Genomic DNA, 18,184 nt, shown 5'->3' with positions numbered 1-18,184 from the left:
TCTTTATTCTTGACCATTGGGAGTTTGCTTTAAATGTCTCTAGGTAGTTTTATTTGGGTTAAATCTGTGTGGTGTTCTAGGACCTTTTTATGCTTGGATATTAATATCTTTTCTTAGACTTGGGACATTCTCTGCTATTATCCTTTGAATAAATTCTCTACCTTGATCTCTTTCTCTACCTCTTTAAGGCTAATAACTCTAAGATTTGACGTTTTGAGACTATTTTCTAGATCTTGTAGGCTTGCTTCATTCTTTTTTATTCTTTTTTCTTTTGTCTCCTATGACTGTATATTTTCAAATAGGCTCCCTTCAAGCTCACTAATTCTTTCTTCTGCCTTATCAATTATGCTACTAGACTTTGATGCATTCTTCCATATGTCAGTTACATCCAGAATTTCTGCTTGATTCTTTTTATTTCAGTCTCTTTGTTACATTTATCTGATAGGATTTAGAATTTCTTCTTTGTGTTATCTTGAATTTCATTGAGTTTCCTCAGAACAGCTATTTTAAATTCTCTATCTGTAAAGTCACGTATCTCTGTCTCTCTGGGATTGGTCACTGCTACCTAACTTAGTTCCTTTGGTGAGGTCATGTTTTTCTGGATGGTTATGATTGTGGACATTTATCAGTGTCTGGGCATGGAAGAATTAGGTATTAATTGTAGTCTTATCAGCCTGGGTTTATTTATATCCATCCTTCTTGGGAAGGCTTTCCAGGTATTTGAAGGAGTTTGGGTGTTGTGATCTAAGTGTTTGGTCACTGCAGCCATAACTGCTTTAGGGGGTACCCCAAGCCCAGCAATGGTATGGTTCTTGCAGATTTGTAGGAGTATCACCTTTGTATCACCTTGGCTAAGATCTGGGAGAATTCCCTGGATTATCAGGCAGAAACTCCTTTTTTCTTTCTTTACTTTTCTCCAAACAGGTGAAGTCTCTCTCTCTTTCTTGTCTCCCTCCCTCCCTCCCTCCCTCCCTCCCTCCCTCTCTCTCTCTCTCTGTCCTCTCCCTCCCTCCCCTGAGCTGCCTGGAGCTGGGGGAGGGGTGACAAAAGCACCTCTGTGGCCACCACTACTGTGACTCTGCTGGGTCAGACCTGTAGCCAGGACAGCACTGGGTCTTGTACAAGGCGCATGGTAGCCACTGCCTGGTGACCACCTGTGTTCACTCAAGGACCAAGGGCTCTACAGTCAGCAGGTTGAAAATCTAGGGAGGCTTATGTCCTTCCCTTCAGGGGAGCGAATTCTCCCTGGTCCCAGACAGGTCCAGAGATGCCGTTTGGGAGCCAGGGCCTGGAGTCAAGAACCTTTGAAATCTACCTGCTGCTGTATTCTGGAGCTCAGCTGGCACCCAAGCCACAGACAAAGTTCTTCCCATTCTTCCTCCTCTTTCCTCAAGCGAAGAGTCTCTATGGCCACCACCATCCCAGGCCCATGGTAAGTACTGCCTGGCTCCTGCCGACGTTCACTCAAGGCTCAAGAGCTCTTCAGTCAGTTTGTGGTGGATGCTGTCAGCCCTGAATCTCTCCTTTTAGAACAGTGGGCTCCCCTCTGGCCCAGGGCATATCCAGAAATGCCATTCAAGAGTCAAAGCCTGGGATCAGCGACCCAAGGAGCCTGCTTGGTTCTCTGACCTACTCTGGCTGAGCTGGTACCCATGCTTAAAGATAAAGTCCCTCTTACTCTTCCCTTCCCTTTCCTCAGTCAGAGGCAATCTCTCCCCGTGGCCACCACAGCTGGGAATGTGCTGGGTCACACCTGAAGCCAGCATAGCTCTCAGTCTCACCCGTGACCCATGGGGAGTATTTCCTGACTGCCAGTGCTGACTATTCAGGCCCCAAGGGCTCTTTAGTCAGCAGGTGATGAATTCTGTTGGGACTGTGTTCTTCCCTCAAATCAGTGACTTATCTTCTGCTTAGGGTGTGTTTAGAAATGCCCAGGAGCTAGAGCCTGGAATGGGGGCCTCAGGACCTGCCCTGTACTCTATTCTACTATGACTTGCGAGACAAAGTCCTCTTTACCTTTCCTTCTTCTCTCAAGTGGAGGGAAGGAGTCTCTAACCCAGTGGTGAGCTGCACTGCCTGGGGTTGGGGGAGAGATGGCGCAGACACTCCCTTGGCCGCTTAGCTGGTGTCTCACTAGGTCCCCAAGCCCACTGACTCGAGCCTATCATAGCACCAGGACTTGCCCAGAAGATGGCATCCTATGTAAACATGCCAATAGTTAGCAGCCTCTTAGGTTTATTTAGGACTCCACAGCAATTTAGCTTGCTGTGGGGCTTGCTGAGATGAACTATTTGCCTCTGGCTAGGGCTTCTCTAAATGCTCTGTTTGTGAGCTCTCCCTCCCACAAACCTGTAGATTGTCTCCCCAGACCACATTGCTGCTTTCAGGGGATGGGGAGAGAGAGCATGGGGCTGAGAGGCGAAGACTGTCTTTGCTACCCTCTCTAGTGCCTCTTTCTTTGATGTGATGTTAAAACCAAGTGCTGTGATTGCTCACCTGACTGAAGTTTTTATGAAGATGCTTTTTGTGTGTGTGGACGTTTGTTCAATATGATGTTCCTGAAGGGGAAATGATTGCTGAAGCCTTCTATTAAGCCATCTTGCTCTGTTTCCTTACCCTAAAGTGTTGATTACAAGGGTGAGCCACTGTGCCTGGCTGAGCCTAGGATTTGAAGATACTTCAGGCTGACAGTGGCTCATGCCAGTAATCCCAGCACTTTGTGTAGTTGAGGCAGGTTGATTGTCTGAGCCCAGGAGTTCGAGACCTGCCTGGGCAACACAGTGAAACCCTGTATATACAAAAAATAAAAATTATCTCAGCGTGGTTGCATGCACTTGTAGTCCCAGCTACTTGGGAGGCTGAGATAGGAGAATGTCTTGAGCATGGGAGGTCAAGGTTGCAGTGGGCCATGATTGCATCACCATACTACTGTACTATAGCCTGGGTGATAGAGTGAGACCCAGTCTCAAAAAAAAAAAAAAAAAAGATATTTCAACTCTTCTAAGTCTGCCACCTGTTTTTACTCTTCCCAAACTGTGTGAATAATTCATTCATTTACCAGTGAATATTGAGTTGCTTATTGTGTGCTGGGCCTTAGGGACACAGAGAGGAATAGTCCAAGTCCTGATGAAACAGAAATGAAATGATTAGATTTACCTTTTGGTAGGATTACTAGTGATATGTGTGGAGCAGCATGAGTAGAAGCAGGCAGCTGAGTTAACTACAGAAGTCCTGGTAAAAGATGATATTCACCTGAACTAGGACGGCAGAGGAGATGCAGAGAAGGAGGTGGATTTGTGATGCCTACTGGAGGTAAAGCTGACAACATTAAGGAAGTGATACGAATTTGGAAGGAGCTAAGGGGATTGGGGTTGATTCCAGGTTTAATTTGAATGAGTGTTGTTAGTACCTTTACTGATATAAGGAAAAGCAAGCTGGAATGGTAGACCACAGCAATAGTAACATCATAATTATGTTACACCTATTAGATACGTTCATGAAGAGGTGTCCAGTAGACAAGTAAAATCTGGGAACTCAATGGAGGTTTGGGCTAGAGCAACAACTTTGAGCATCACTTTCGTATAAATGGTATTTAAAGCCGTGAGACTAGATATGATTAGGGAAAGAGTATAGATGTATGTGTGGTAATATAAGTCTGAGGTAGTGGTATTGATTCACTTCTGTGGAGACTCTTCGTCTAATTTGTCAACTTAGAATTATAGATAAATCTGATAACATTTCCTGAATAGGGAAAACAGCTCACTTTGTAGCCACTGCATAGACAACATTAAAACCAACAAGCAAGTTGTAAACATGCCAACAGTTAGCAGCTTTTTGACTGAACTGTATGCCAAATGTCCTTGACCTTTATGAAACTACACCTGAGAGCATCCACTTGAAGATCCCAGGTTTGAGAATGCCACACAAAAAGAGGATTATGGCACATGAATCAACTTTTCTTTTTAAATATAGATAAGTAGTGAAAAAGTATAAGTTCCTGTGAAGATGCTGAGACTACAACATCTGGATCATTCACTAGCTGCTTCACTGTTACACATTAATCTCATAGCATCCAAGCTCATTAAAACAAAATATTTTGCATGTCATGGATTGTTGTGGCTACTCTTAATAGATAGAATTATAAATGTTAAATCTCAGAATGCTAAGTATGAAGGAAACTATACTGGAATAATTGAAAAATTAGGTTAGAATCACAATAGGCAAAAACTGGAAACAGTTCAAATGTTCACCAACAGGGCTATAGGTGAACAATTGTTGTATTGCCCTGTACTAGTCCACTGAGTGCCCTGTGGTATTCGGTGGACTAGTACACACAACAAGATTAAATATGTTGAAAGCAAAAACATTTTGTTGAATGAAAGGAACCAGATATGCAAAGAATATATACTCTATTATCTCACTTATATGATAAGTTCAAGAATAGGAGAAACAGTAGGGATGCCGATGGGGATGGTTATTGACCAAAAGGAGTCATGAGACAACTGTTGTTTTATTTTAGAAACAGGGTCTCGTTCTGTCACCCGGGCTGGATTGCAGTGATCCAGTTGTAGTTTACTGTAGCCTCAAGCTATCTTCCTGCCTCTGCCTTCCAAAGTGTTGGCATTCCAGGTGTGAGCCACCACTCATGACCTTGATTGGAGTGTTTCATAAATGGCTATATCCATTTGTCCATATTCATCAACTTGTATACTTAGATGTGTACATTTCACTGTATGTCAGTTTTACCTCAGTGAAAAATAAGAAAAAAACAAAAGTAGCATGCTCAGTAGTTCTGTGGGGCTGAGCTTAGGGAGCACATCACTGCATTCTCAGAGAGTGAGGGAAAGTTTCCCAGAGACAATAATCTCTCTTTTTATCCTTTTCGTTCCACAGTTGATTTATTTTTTTCAACTCTTAGCTATCTCCACACAATAATATCTATTCCTATGACTGTTTAATTTATTGTGCAAATGCAGAATACTTTAGGTAGCAAAAAGGAGTGCTGTTATAAATTACACTCAACAGGTAACAGCTATGATTGTTTGCTTCTGTTCTAGTCAGAGGATTGTACTCGACTGCAGTCATACCTGAAGGAAGGCAGTAGTAGAGCAGGTGTACCTGAGGGTGGAACAACCTCTTCTTGGCCTCAGCTAAAAGTAGATAAAGGGGCAGAGGTCAGCAAGATGCAAGGGAGGAGGTGGGGATGTTGTGTGGCAGGGGTAGATAGGTATGTTAGTTGCAATTTACATTTGAACTTTGGAAAATGATATGTTATTTTATGTACATTTTGAAAACGATCATGTTGTGTACTTGTTCATTTGAAACAGGTGACAGTGGATAGTGGAAACAGGAGATAGTGGATCCTCCTTCAAAAATGGAGGATGGAAAGCCCGTTTGGGCGCCACACCCTACAGATGGATTTCAGATGGGCAACATTGTGGATATTGGCCCCGACAGCTTAACAATTGAACCCTTGAATCAGAAAGGCAAGGTGAGTTTCTAAGAAAGATGTTGAAATATGATTTCTTTCAAAAATAGATGTGTTATTTTTCCCCCCACAAAAGATATGTCTGTCTTCTTAATGAAGCAGATATTGGGAAAGCTTATTTCTGGTAAGTGAGTCTGTTTTCTCCTGACTTATTTGATTAAATCAGAAGTATGTGCCCTAGGGAAAAAATGGTATCCTGTGATAAAATCAGATGGAAATTTAGTGAGCCTTTCATTGTTTGTTTTTTCACATCTGTTTGATCGTCCAGTTCCTAGTGAGCCTTTCATTCTTAAGAACTAGCTATATGATAAAATATAAACAAAAATGACATTTTTATTCCTTGTGCCACATTACTGAAGTTATTTGTGTATCTGTGATCGACCTGTCACAAAGTAAAAATATGAAAAGTGAATGGGGTTATCAGATTTTACTTTTTTTACCTTAACTTCTATTATACTTCTAGTCTTTTTTTAAAAAAGCTTTTTGTTCACTTAAACTTACTGCTCTCTATCATTTTTGTGATAATTTTTAAAACACAAAAGTATGCTTTAATTCTGTACACATGATATTTATTTCTTTTTATGTTTAGACATACGCTAGACAGTATTACAAAATGAAAGTCTGAGGGAAAAGTGACTAGGGGTTGTGACTCGTTTACAGAGAAGGCACCGTTGTAAATACCTCTTTCAGTCTTCATGGAGACTGGTATAGTCTGCTTTTGTGGAACTTCACTCCATTCTCAGAGAGTGAGGGAAAGTTTCTCAGAGGAAATAATTTCTTTTTATCCTTTTGGTTCCAGAATTGATTTATTTTTCAACTCTCAGCTCTCTTCACACAATAATATCTATTCCTATGATAGATGTTCACAATTTTTAGTTTAACGAGTATGCCTGTTAAACAGTTCTGACTAAATTAAATTTGTAGATGTCATTTCTGTTTACTTTAGACTGAAAATGTTCATGAATAATTTATATTCTACGATACATGGTTAACTAATGCCATATAACTACCATCCTTCTGGGAACCTTAGAAAAACAAGGTAGATCTCTCATGAGGTCTTTTCACAGAGAAAACTATTCTGTTACTGTAAACAACCCAGGAACTGAAATGCATAATGTATAATGTGCCATGTTAGAGGAGGCCAATTAAAGATACCCTCAGGACAAGAAAGACAAAGTGTTTTTGGTTTTTCCTCTTATTAACAGGTACCTATTTGTACTTACAATTCAGTACATATTTTAAAAAAATAAGCTTGATTACATATTTGAAGACTTTTGATTTTTGTTTAATATATTTTATAAGCACAGTAAATCAAAAGACCAAAATGAAATTGAGAGTGTATTTCCTAGGTTTATGTATGTAGGTGTTAGGTATATTTTGTTGTATCCATAGGTGACAAAACAATTCAGTTCAATTATAGAAGAAACTCTACTTAATCCTATTTCATATTTTAAAATGCTTTAAACTCTGCCTTATTAATATTAATCAGGTACATATATAGATCCAATAAAAACAATTTACATTAGGGAGGGATATAAATTTCATGGATCTGTGTTAATTTTGTGAACTAAAGTGTAAGTTTTATCCACAAAAATTTTTTTGAGGATTAACAAGTTCTCAGAGATGACTTTTAATCTTAATTTCCCCACCTACTTTCTGAAAGAGTCTTAATAAACATACTGCCATAATAACCAGGCAGCTAACAAGATCCTTAAGAGAAGAAATATTTTGCTTAAATAATTCATGGCCTAGAGATCACCAGCCTCGAAATATTATTAAGGAATTAAGTACACAACGTGGTAGACTGGTTGTGCACACTTTTGTGCAGTGTGTACACAGTGGAAGTACAGTGGAAGTTAGATGAGGGAGAGAGGAATATGTCTTGATGATAGCAATGGCTTTTCAAGGTTTTTGTTTGTGACCCATAGTAAGAAACAGATTTCACGTTGCATTAGGTATGTTTATTACGTGTGTGGGTGAATCTATAAGACATAAATTTTACATTTCAGCAACTGTGTGTAGTGCTTGTGTGTGTTTACTTACAAATGAAACAGTTGGTCAAAAGAAACATCCGTAACACACACTATGCATTCTGATATTTTCTAATGTCTTTTATTCTTTTAAAAATGCTGTTTTAGGCCAGGTGCAGTGGCTCACACCTATAATCCTAGAACTTGGCGAGTCTGAGGAGGGAGGGTTGCTTGAGCTCAGGTATTCAAAACTAGCCTGGGCAACATAGTGAGACCTCGTCTCTACAAAAAATTAAAAAAATTAGCTGGGCATGGTGGTGTATGCCTGTCTTAGCTACTTGGGTGGCTGAAGTGGGAATATCACTTAAGCCAGCAGGTCAAGGCTAGAGTGAGCTGTGATTGTGCTACTGCACTCTAGCCTGGGTGAGAGTGAGATCCTGTCTCAAAAAAAAAAAGAAAGAAAGAAAGCTATTTTAATCTACTGAATTGGTTTCATATTCTGTATTTGCAGCAGTGGCAAGAAGCCACTCTGAAGCCTCATAGGCTGAAGGCCTAAATTTATGGCATAGAAGGGTCTGCATTTTCTTTTCCCTGTCTGCTTTGCCAGCCTTACGTTTTGTCAACCAAGTTTCCTCTTCATACTCTTACCCTATATTTATTCTTGTATGCCTGTTTCTCCTTCTTCCACAAGTAGTAAGTCCTCACCATGCCCCAGGTGATGTTAGATGCTATGTGCTTTCTGTCATTGCTCACAGTGTTCTTGCCTGGAGTGCCACTCTCCCTCTCCATACCATTTTTTTTTTTTTGAGATGGAGTTTTGCTCTTGTTGCCCAGGCTGGAGTGCAGTGGTGCAATCTTGGCTCACTGCAACCTCTGCCTCCTGGGTTCAAGTGATTCTCCTGCTTCAGCCTCCTGAGAAGCTGGGATTACAGGCGCCTGCCACCACATCTGGCTAATTTTTTGTATTTTTAGTAGAGACAGGGGTTCATCATATTGGACAGGCTGGTCTCAAACTCCTGACCTCGGGTGATCCACCTGTGTTGGCCTCCCAAAGTGCAGGGATTACAGGCGTGAGCCACTGCACCTGACCAATCTCCATACCCTTTTGCTTAGAAAATAACTTACTTTTCCTTTAAGACTGATAGAATTCACCTTGTTTATGAAGTTTTTCTACAGACACCCAGTCATACCTCCTCCCATTCAGTAGAATTGACTGTTAAGAAATTTTTCCTTTGAGGAGGGGTATAAATTCTTAGCTCTCCTTTAATCTTCATTGGAAGTAATTGTTTACTTTGTCTCCCCCTCCCTGCTAGACTGTATTATCTTCTCAACTGCAGGGGCTATTTTATTCTGTCATTGGAGCTTTATGCTCTGTATTTGATTTGTGGTAGATGTTTTGTTACGTGATCTTCTTTTGATAGCAGAAAAAAGCCTTCTCCCTCTAAGAAAAACAATTAATGAAACATTTTCTCTTTAAGGAGAGAGGAAGATGGGGCTGGTGATAATTTAAGGAATAAAGAAGGAGGGAGAGAAAATAGCTTTCAGGACTCCTTACTGGTCTTCTAGCCTGCTCTCAATTTTCTCATTCCAGCAACTCTTTGTCATTGGCCTCCTCTCATCCCACTCTCCTCTCTTCTAACTTCCTGGAAGCTTTTTTAATTTGACATGGCTCCTGACAGGCTAGAGCTAAACCCTGAAGTCTGGGGAGCCTGTAACCCTCTTGCCATGGCTGTGAAAGTTGGGCACATAGACTTATGACGTTAGCAGTTATTACGGAATGCATTTTCCTATAGAATCATTATTGTAAATTGTGGATTGTTTTATGTGACCCTTAATATATGTAATAGACATTATGAGTTAATTTTGCTTTTGTGTCCTGTCCTGCAAACTTTTCCACATTTATAACATTAAGAACATGTGTACTGGGTTCCAAATAATTAACTTCCAGAGTTTTTATAATGTAACAATTTTCAACATTGGCTATGACTTAGAATCGACGTAAACCCAGCAGCCTGGATTTTATTCTTTATAGTTGGCTTTACACACACACACCCTATAAATATTATTTTGAAATAATTGAAGCGTTTTTCCTTGCAATTTTCTTTGATATAATTAGAAACTTCAACCGCAGAGGAATTGTAATTGCTTGAGAAGTACTGTATAAATTTATAAATAACTGTGAGAATGGCATGGATTAAAATTTAATTCTCTTTGGATGTAATTTGAGATCATTTATTCTCTCTTACGAGATGTTATCTTAATTCTGCAGTGTCTATAGCATTTAAGTGATAAAATAAATATAAGTTTATGCATGGATACTTGTAATTTTATAGATTAAATATTTTGGGATACTTTTTGTATTTCTGACAGATTTTTGTATAGGAGTTTGTGTCAAATACATTTGTACAGGAGTTTGTGTCAAATGTATTTTACTCAAACAATAGCTATTAATATAACCCTTTGGTTATATCAGATTGAATGTTACTTTTTACCTTTTTTTTTGTTTGTTTGAGATGGAGTTTTACTCTTGACGTCTAGGCTGGAGTGTAATGGCATATTCTTGGCTCTCTGCAACCTCCACCTCCCGGGCTCAAGTAATTCTCCTGCCTCAGCCTCCTGAGTAGCTGGGATTACAGACGCCTACCATCATGCCCGGCTAATTTTTGTATTTTTAGTAGAGGCAGAGTTTCACCAAGTTGGCCAGGCTAGTCTCAAACTCCTGACCTTAGGTGATCCACCCTCCTCAGCTTCGCAAACTGCTGGCATTACAGATGTGAGCCACTGCACCCAGCCACTTTTTCCTTTTTTAAAACACTAAAATTGTTGTATGTTTACACATTAACATTTTATTTTTAAAAATTGTTCAGTAGCATATGTTTGTAAATTTAATATTAATATAGCTTTTTTTTTGTCCTTCTCTAGGTGTTACAGCCTAGGATACTTACATACTGATTGTTTTTGTTGATTTCATGTCCACAGTAATGGTAGATAATATTTGAGTAAAGTTGTTATTCTGTTTTGGGGTTAATGACTTGTTAAATAGTAGGATCTGTATTATATTTTAATTGAGAGCATATTGTTGCCACTATTACAGTGTATGTAACCAATTAAGCCCTTCTATTGTTCTTACTATTTATAAGCCTTGAGTTCAGTGAGTATTTGTTTTGTTTGTTAGACATTTTTGGCTCTCATAAACCAAGTGTTTCCTGCAGAAGAGGACAGTAAAAAAGATGTGGAAGATAACTGTAAGTACCAAATTAGAAATGAATTCTCAGCACAGGAAAGGAAACTTCTTTTAAAAAAATAAATTAGTGGTTATATTACTGATACACTATACTGGTTCAAAAATAAATCTAGTCTTTTGACTCGAATGTGCATGTGAATGAAGGAACTCGAGTCTTACATTTATTACTGTTTCACATTTGCATTTTGGTGAAAGGGTCTCAAATATTCTTTTGGTGTTATTTGAGTTGTATAAATGTGGGGAATGGTAATAATTTACTGTGAGGCTTGAACCAAAGATCTCTTGTTAACAGTTTTGAAAGTTATTGAATCTTATCTAGAGTCAGATGGTTTTTATAGTAGTACATGTGGTTCAATAATTTGGAAGTGGAGTCAGTAGGAGTCATGTAACATCACTGTTTGAAGCAAACAAGCATATAAAAAATTCTATATAATTACTAATTGAAAAATTAATTTCAGAACGATATTAAAACACAGTATTAATTTGATTTTAATATCTTAACATGTTTGATGAAAAAAGCCTTTCTCTGTGGAACAGGCCACTGTTTATTCTTACATTTTTAAAATTAAGTAGTAATCATTTCATATTGGAGGCAGCAGTGTTAACAGTTATGTACACTTGTCATGGATTTCATTAAAGGTGTCTGATGCTAACAACTCCCCATTTAAGAAAAAAAGATAGGCCAGGTGCAGTGGCTCAGGCGTGTAATCCCAGCACTTTGGGAGGTGGATCACCTGAGGTCGGGAGTTTGAGACCAGACCAGCCTTACCAACATGGAGAAACCCCATCTGTACAAAAAATACAAAATTAGCCAGGCGTGGTGGCGCATGCCTGTAATCCCAGTTACTTGGGAGGCCGAGGCAGGAGAATTGCTTAAATACAGGAGGCGGAGGTTTTGGTGAGTCAAAATTGTGTCATTGCACTCCAGCCTGGGCAATAAGAGGGAAACTCCATCTCAAAAAAAAGAAAAAAGAAAAGAAAAAGAGGTAGTGTTAACAATTATGTACAGTTGTCATGAATTTCATTAAAGGTATCTGAAACTAAAAACACTTCATTTGAGAAAAAAGAGAAAGGAATAGATTTGTTATTATTGATTTTCTCTGGAATCACATTTGAGTAAGCCTATAAAACCCCCATATGTAGAATGGGGGCAGCATAGTATGGTGGGAATAGTGGGAGAGCCATGAACTGTAACTGTAGAGTCAGGCAAGCCTACATTCTGATTCTGACTATGTTAGGAGGAGGCTGTGTGCTCGTGGGCAGTTTATCTCTCTTCGAAATTCTCATCTGTAGAATGGAAGTAATGTGTGTGTTGTATGATTAGAGACGATATACTTAATGTGCTTGGCACAGTGTCTGAAGACTCTGAACAAATGGTAGCTGCTTTTATTAGGTGTAAGAGGTTGAAGAAAAAAATGTAGAATTCCCTTCTTTTCCAAAATTGCTGGAGAGTTTGTCTGATTAGATAATATATTTTTGAATAGCAATCAGAATAAAATAATAGGGAATGGGGCTATACCATATCTAAAATAGAAAATTCTTCTCTGTTAAAACTTGTTAGGGTATGGAGAACTAGGAATCAGACCTTTTCGTATATTAAATTGTGTGTCGCTAAATGTAACAAATGGTTTTGAATTGTTTTTAATCCAATTCTTAAAATGTGCTCTCTCCATTTACTTTGTCTTGCTCTACTTGTCTAACTTTTAAATTTTCGCAGCCTCAGTATGTGCTGCCTCTTGCAGGTGTTTTCCTTGGTGATGCCAGATGGCAGCAATGTGAATGTGTGGATGTTAACTATTCTCTTAAGATAGTAGCCCACCCCTACTGAAGTCCCTTTTCTGAAACCACATTATTAACACAGCTTTGATTGTTGAGTTTAGAACGTAGGGTTTCCAGCCGAAGTGGTTCTATCACTTAGTACTTTCATCTGAAGCATGACACCATACCACTGTCCTCTGCCAAATGACACACTGTAACAACACGAAACTATAGTGGTAGCTTTGTGTTATGCACTTGCACACACACACACACACACACACACACACACATGCACATACACACAGGGTCTCAAATGCATATTTCTAAAAATCTTTTTTCTTCCTTATATTATAGTAGTAATGTGATGATTAAATGATTGATGCCTGTAGAGAGTGTTCTGAAGTATGCAATAAAGGTTGTGTTGAAACAGAGGCATGTGAAGTCTTTTTTTTTTTTTTTTAATGAAGAAGGTGGGGATGATGATGAGGATATTTCATTCCCACCTCTCTATGTGTTGTCTTTTGATAGTGCCCTAACAATGTAGCAACATTTATTACCTACTTTTAGGTCTAAGTCTCCCTCCCTCCCTCCCTCCTTCTTTCCTTCCTTGTTTTCTTTCTTTCCTTCCTTCTCTTTCCCCCTCCCCTCCCCTCCTCTCCCCTCCCCTCCCTCTGTTGCCCAGGCTGGAGTGCAGAGGTTATCTCAGCTCACTGCAACCTCCGCCTCCCAGATTGAAATAACTCTCCTGCCTCAGTCACCTCACTGCTTTCTAATACCATTTAGGGCAGAATAAAAAGAGAGTAAGAAGTGGGCCCCAAACCTAAAAGGCAATAAAATATACATTAAAAAAAAAAAAAAGAAGTGGGTGGAGCCTCCTAACAGTTGAATGGCAGCTTTCCTTTGAATTGAGGAAGGATTTAGAGAGGGTTAGGCAGCAGATATATTAATATATCTGGTTTGGGTATGAGGCCACCTACCTTTCTATATCCCTAATCTTCTTCCATCCTTGTCCCCCTAGAGTCTGGTCTACATGTTCCTCTTTCTTTACCGAAAGCACTCCGCTGAACCACTCCCCCATCTCTGTCACTTTCCTCTGAAATACCTGGTTGTATGGTGTTGTCACTGTTTTCCTCTAAGTAAAAACTCCTAATCCTATAGTACACTTCCCCTGTGAATGCTGATCATATGAGCCTATACTGACATGGGAATTACTGCTTGCTTCCTCTCTTTACTCCTTCTGTACTCACCACCTACCTTTTCAGGATGTCTGTTTCTTAAGCCAAATAAGTCCCCAACTGATTAAATATCTGCTGATGACAATAACAATTTGGACAGGAGAGTATTCCTCTGAAATTATACCACATAGCTCATTCCATGTTCAAGAAATCACAGAAAAAGAGAGAGGAAGAGGAAAATATTTGCAACCCTTGTTTGGCCAGAATGTGCTAAGTCTCAACTGCCTACAGCTCCCTAAAAGTATGACCTAGGGAGGTTCACAAGGGTCTCACAATTAGCTTCCTGCTCCACCATGTAATTCCTTCCTCTTTTCCTTTCCTAGTACCCAGTCCTAGGATTACTTGGTTTGGCTATTTATATGCAACTCTTTATGTAAATTGTTTACCTTTTATGCCTAATTATTAACAGATTTAACTATATTCAAAAGAATATTAAAATTTTGAAACAATTTAACATAAGGCATATAACAAAATATCTGAATAAACAATTTGTTTCTTTATAAACACGGTTTTAATAAATAAATATAACAAAAATATATAAAAGTTTCTAAAGAAGATTAGGTAAGACTTCATTATTACATTTAGGTTTCTGACTAATCTGAGCATTTAAGATCCTGCTTAATCATTATAGCTCTAGTTCACTAAAAAAAGGAATCCACAAACAACTTCAATACACAAGTCTATCAATTCTAAATTTATGTTGTTGTAGAAGTCATTCCATTACTGAAAAAATTATTTCCAATTTTATGTATTTATTTATTTTGAAACGGAGTTTCATTCTTGGCACCCAGATTGGAGTGTAATGGCCTGATCTTGGCTCACTGCAGTCTCCGCCTCCCAGGTTCAAGAGAGTCTCCTGAGTAGCTAGGATTAAAGGTGCACACCACCATGCTCAACTAATTTTTGTATTTTTAGTAGAGACAGAGTTTTAACATGTTGGCCAGGCTGGTCTCAAACTCCTGACCTCAGGTTATCCACCCACCTCAGCTTCCCAAAGTGCTGGGATTACAGGAGTGAGCCACTGCGCCTGGCCTCTTTCCAATTTTATACTCTATTATTCTCAACATCTAATAGACAATAATTCATGAAGAACATTAAGTGCCATAAAAGTCATACTATCTCAAAATCAGCAGGGGAAAATGCTATTATTTTCCTTTTAATTACTGACTTCACATCCCTGATTTTCCTATTCTTGTGACAATACCCAACAGTCAAATAAAAAGGCAAAATTAACCTACTAATCTCTACATATAAAACCCTTCGCATAGAATACTCAGAGCTATGTCCCCCAAAAAAACAAAACAAAAAGCAGTGAGGTGAAAGTGAACTGCTGCATTAAATGAGCATAGATGCATGGGCAGTCTGTGGAGGCTGTTACAGCAAGAGGCTCTTGTTTGAAAGCATTGGTTAGGTGTTGAATAGTATGTTAGACATACATGCAGTGTAGGCACCTTTGCAGTTTCGGTGAGGGATCAAACAACTGAATCAGGCAGCATCTTGCCACGAGGATCTGATTTAGTAGACAAAACCAGATATGTAAAGTTATCATAATAACTGGCAGTGTGTGGTAAGAACCGTAAAGAAAGTACGAAGAAGATAGTAGTTCTAGTGGTGGTGGTGAGAATGACCAAGTGCCATTTGGGAGGTAATCTTTGTACCGACCTTAAAGGATAGGTAGATTTTTGACACCTAGAGATGTAGAGGATATTTTACATGGAAGCTAATAGATGACTGATCTGCATTTGATAAATAGTTCAGTCTGCCTGTAAGTTAGTATTAAAGTGAATTGTGGAAAATTATATGAAAAGGTCTTGAATAGGTTTTTTAAGAGCCCTGATCAGACTTGAATATGGATGTTGATAGAGACCCAGTGATGATTTCATGGGGAGAGAGATTTGATGGGGGCTCTACTTTAGTTAATGTGCTGAGATGTCTGAATTAGGAGAGGGACTGAGGCAATAGGTAAATAAGAGGCTACCGTGATCCCAAAAGAGGTAATGAGAACTAAAGTGTTATTGGAGTGGTAGAAATGGAAAGAAAGGAGATACATTGAGAGATTCAGATTATGCTTTGAGTACCTGCCATGAGCCAGCACTATGCTAAACTTTCTTACATGGCATAAAGACTTGGAAATTGGTTTAGAATAAGGAGGGAGAGAGAAGATGATTTTAGTGTTGACTAAGTTTTACAGTTTGAGCAACTGAGAAAATGGTGGTGCTAATAACAGAAACAAGTTGGTTGAGAAGAGGAGTGATTTTTGTCTACTCCAGCATGGGATAGAAATGGAGCTCAGGAGATGGAAGGATTTGGAGAATAGCTTGGGAGTCAACTCTGACACCTCAGGAGAGCAGATGTCAGAGTAACAAGATTTATTTGTTCAAACTCTCCTTTAATTAGCTTCATATTCTTGGTTAAGACATACATAAGTTCTCCAGGATTCTTATTTTATTATATCAGTTTTGAGGGACTCCCTGAATAATTTGATGGTCTGTTCCCATTCTAAAATTTTATCTTTTGTGTTTTATCTCTGAAATTCTGAGCATCAGATTGGATTAGTGTCATCACTTTGTTGCATCAGAAGTATATTAAAATCAGAGCTATCTATTGTACTCTTTTTCCCTCTTGAATTTTATTTTTTAATCAACCTTCATTAACAAGTACTCACTTCGTACTCACTAGGTTTAATCCTTTAGTTGAAAATTCATTACTTAAAAATATCACTTAACACACATGTAAACTGGATAGCTTTTAAATCAGCTTCTAGGGTTTGCATCAGCCAGGGTTTTAAAAGATGGAATTAAATGTAACCTAACAGTTGAATTTTAGGATAAGTCAAAGTGATTCAGATTACAATAGTAATATTTTATTTTGTTTTCTTCAACTCTCTAATGATACATAAATTTTATGTCTTAGGTTCACTAATGTATTTAAATGAAGCCACACTGCTCCATAATATCAAAGTTCGATATAGTAAAGACAGAATTTATGTAAGTATTTTACCTATAGTGTAAATTGTTGTAGAGATAATTATTTCATGTGGTACTCTTTGATTTTGTCAGGCTTGAAATTTTCTGACAGAAAATCATACTTGATCTGAACCTCTTGAATAGAGTGTGAGCTTAGTGAGGCCAAGGGATTTTTTTCTAATTTACAACTCGAACTCCAGGGGTTAAAACATGCGTGGTACATAGAAGGCACTTAATCAGTATTTGTGGAATGAAATAATGAATCCAGAGTGTCATTTAATATCTTTTAGATTTAAAAATATCCAGTTTGAGTATTTTTGAAAACACTATAATTGTTTTTGGTTTTGATTTTTTACTTTTGGTATGTCTGTAGATATGTTTGATTCAGTTTCCACATTGTTCAGAAGACAATTTAAGGCAGCCTATAAGGAATATATATTGAAATTAAAAATTTGAATTAGGAAAAAATGTAAATTAGAATAGAGGGTAGTATTTGAGCAAATACCAAGAACACAGGAATGCTGACCATAGAGCCTAAATAGTTGCTGAATTTCATTAGACTTTAGATACTCTGCCTTGAAAGTCCAGAATATTAAAAAATGAAAGAAAATGCTTTCAGTATAAACAGAGTTTACACTAAATCATTCAGATGGACACTTAACCTAGTATGTTTTAATTATAATTATTCTCTGGGCATGCATGAGACTTTATTCCAGTATGACCTAACCATATAGTCGTTTGGTGGCTGGGGATAAATTACCCCACTGTAGTTCTCCTGTTATAAAGATGGGGCTCTTCATTATTTTTGAACGAAGAAAACACATGGCTTCTTTGACACTTAGTAGATCAAATGACAGTCTTAATCTTTTATATCACTATCAATTTGCCTAATTGTACTTACTCAATTCTGACTAAATTACATTTAGTCTCTGCCATCTGTCCAAGTAGTGACAGCTGGGAAATAGAACTTATTTATTTGATTCCAAATGAATGTACTTGCCATCTTCTAGTTACATATAGTTTTAAGACTTTACTTTTCTCCCTGATATTTTTGAAAATCAACTAAATAAAGAACATATTTAAATGTGGCTATTCTCGATTAGAAATATATTTAGAAGCAAAATTCAATCAATCAGCTGACTCATGTTGAGCATCTAATATGTGCTAAATTCCAAAATTAGAAATAAGCTTAAGTTGCTCATTAACCATTTAACCCATAAATGTTCTAGGCAGCGGTCAACATATATTGTTTTGATGAAATCTGGGACCAAATGGTCACCACAGAGCGAAATCAATCCTTGGCATTCAGTGATAGGGATGGGCCCAGAGGTGCTTTGAGCTGTATTAAACTCCCCAGTAGCAGGGTGAATAAAGTAGGTTAGGAATACAAGTGACCAAAACTTAGCTGTAGGGCTAGATTTTATAAGTGGAGTCAACAGAAGAAGGCTGAATGAGATGGAGCAAGAGACTCAGATTTCTGTCTGTGGTAACTTGGTGGTGATGCCATGTCCCTGGGGAAGCAC

At 38.3% G+C, this 18,184-nt stretch overlaps 1 protein-coding gene across 8 annotated transcripts in view; it reads left to right on the top strand.

The window, feature by feature from the left end:
* The window catches only part of MYO6 (myosin VI), a 131,197-nt gene that overhangs the window by 30,110 nt on the left and 82,903 nt on the right, over positions 1 to 18,184 (top strand). For all 8 annotated transcript variants that reach the window (XM_064360907.1, XM_064360906.1, XM_064360902.1 and 5 more), the window contains exons 2-4: positions 5,328 to 5,491; positions 10,634 to 10,703; positions 16,609 to 16,682. In XM_064360907.1, coding sequence (XP_064216977.1) covers positions 5,375 to 5,491; positions 10,634 to 10,703; positions 16,609 to 16,682 — 261 coding nt within the window. In that variant the 5' untranslated portion in view covers positions 5,328 to 5,374. The remainder of the gene's footprint in view (positions 1 to 5,327; positions 5,492 to 10,633; positions 10,704 to 16,608; positions 16,683 to 18,184) is intronic.

Source organism: Aotus nancymaae, unplaced genomic scaffold, assembly GCF_030222135.1.
Source record: "Aotus nancymaae isolate 86718 unplaced genomic scaffold, 86718_ANA_hifiasm-v0.15.2.pri h1tg000040l, whole genome shotgun sequence".
NCBI lineage: Eukaryota > Metazoa > Chordata > Mammalia > Primates > Aotidae > Aotus > Aotus nancymaae.
Note: the sequence above shows the minus strand (reverse complement) of the source record. Positions and strands in the feature narration are given on the sequence as shown.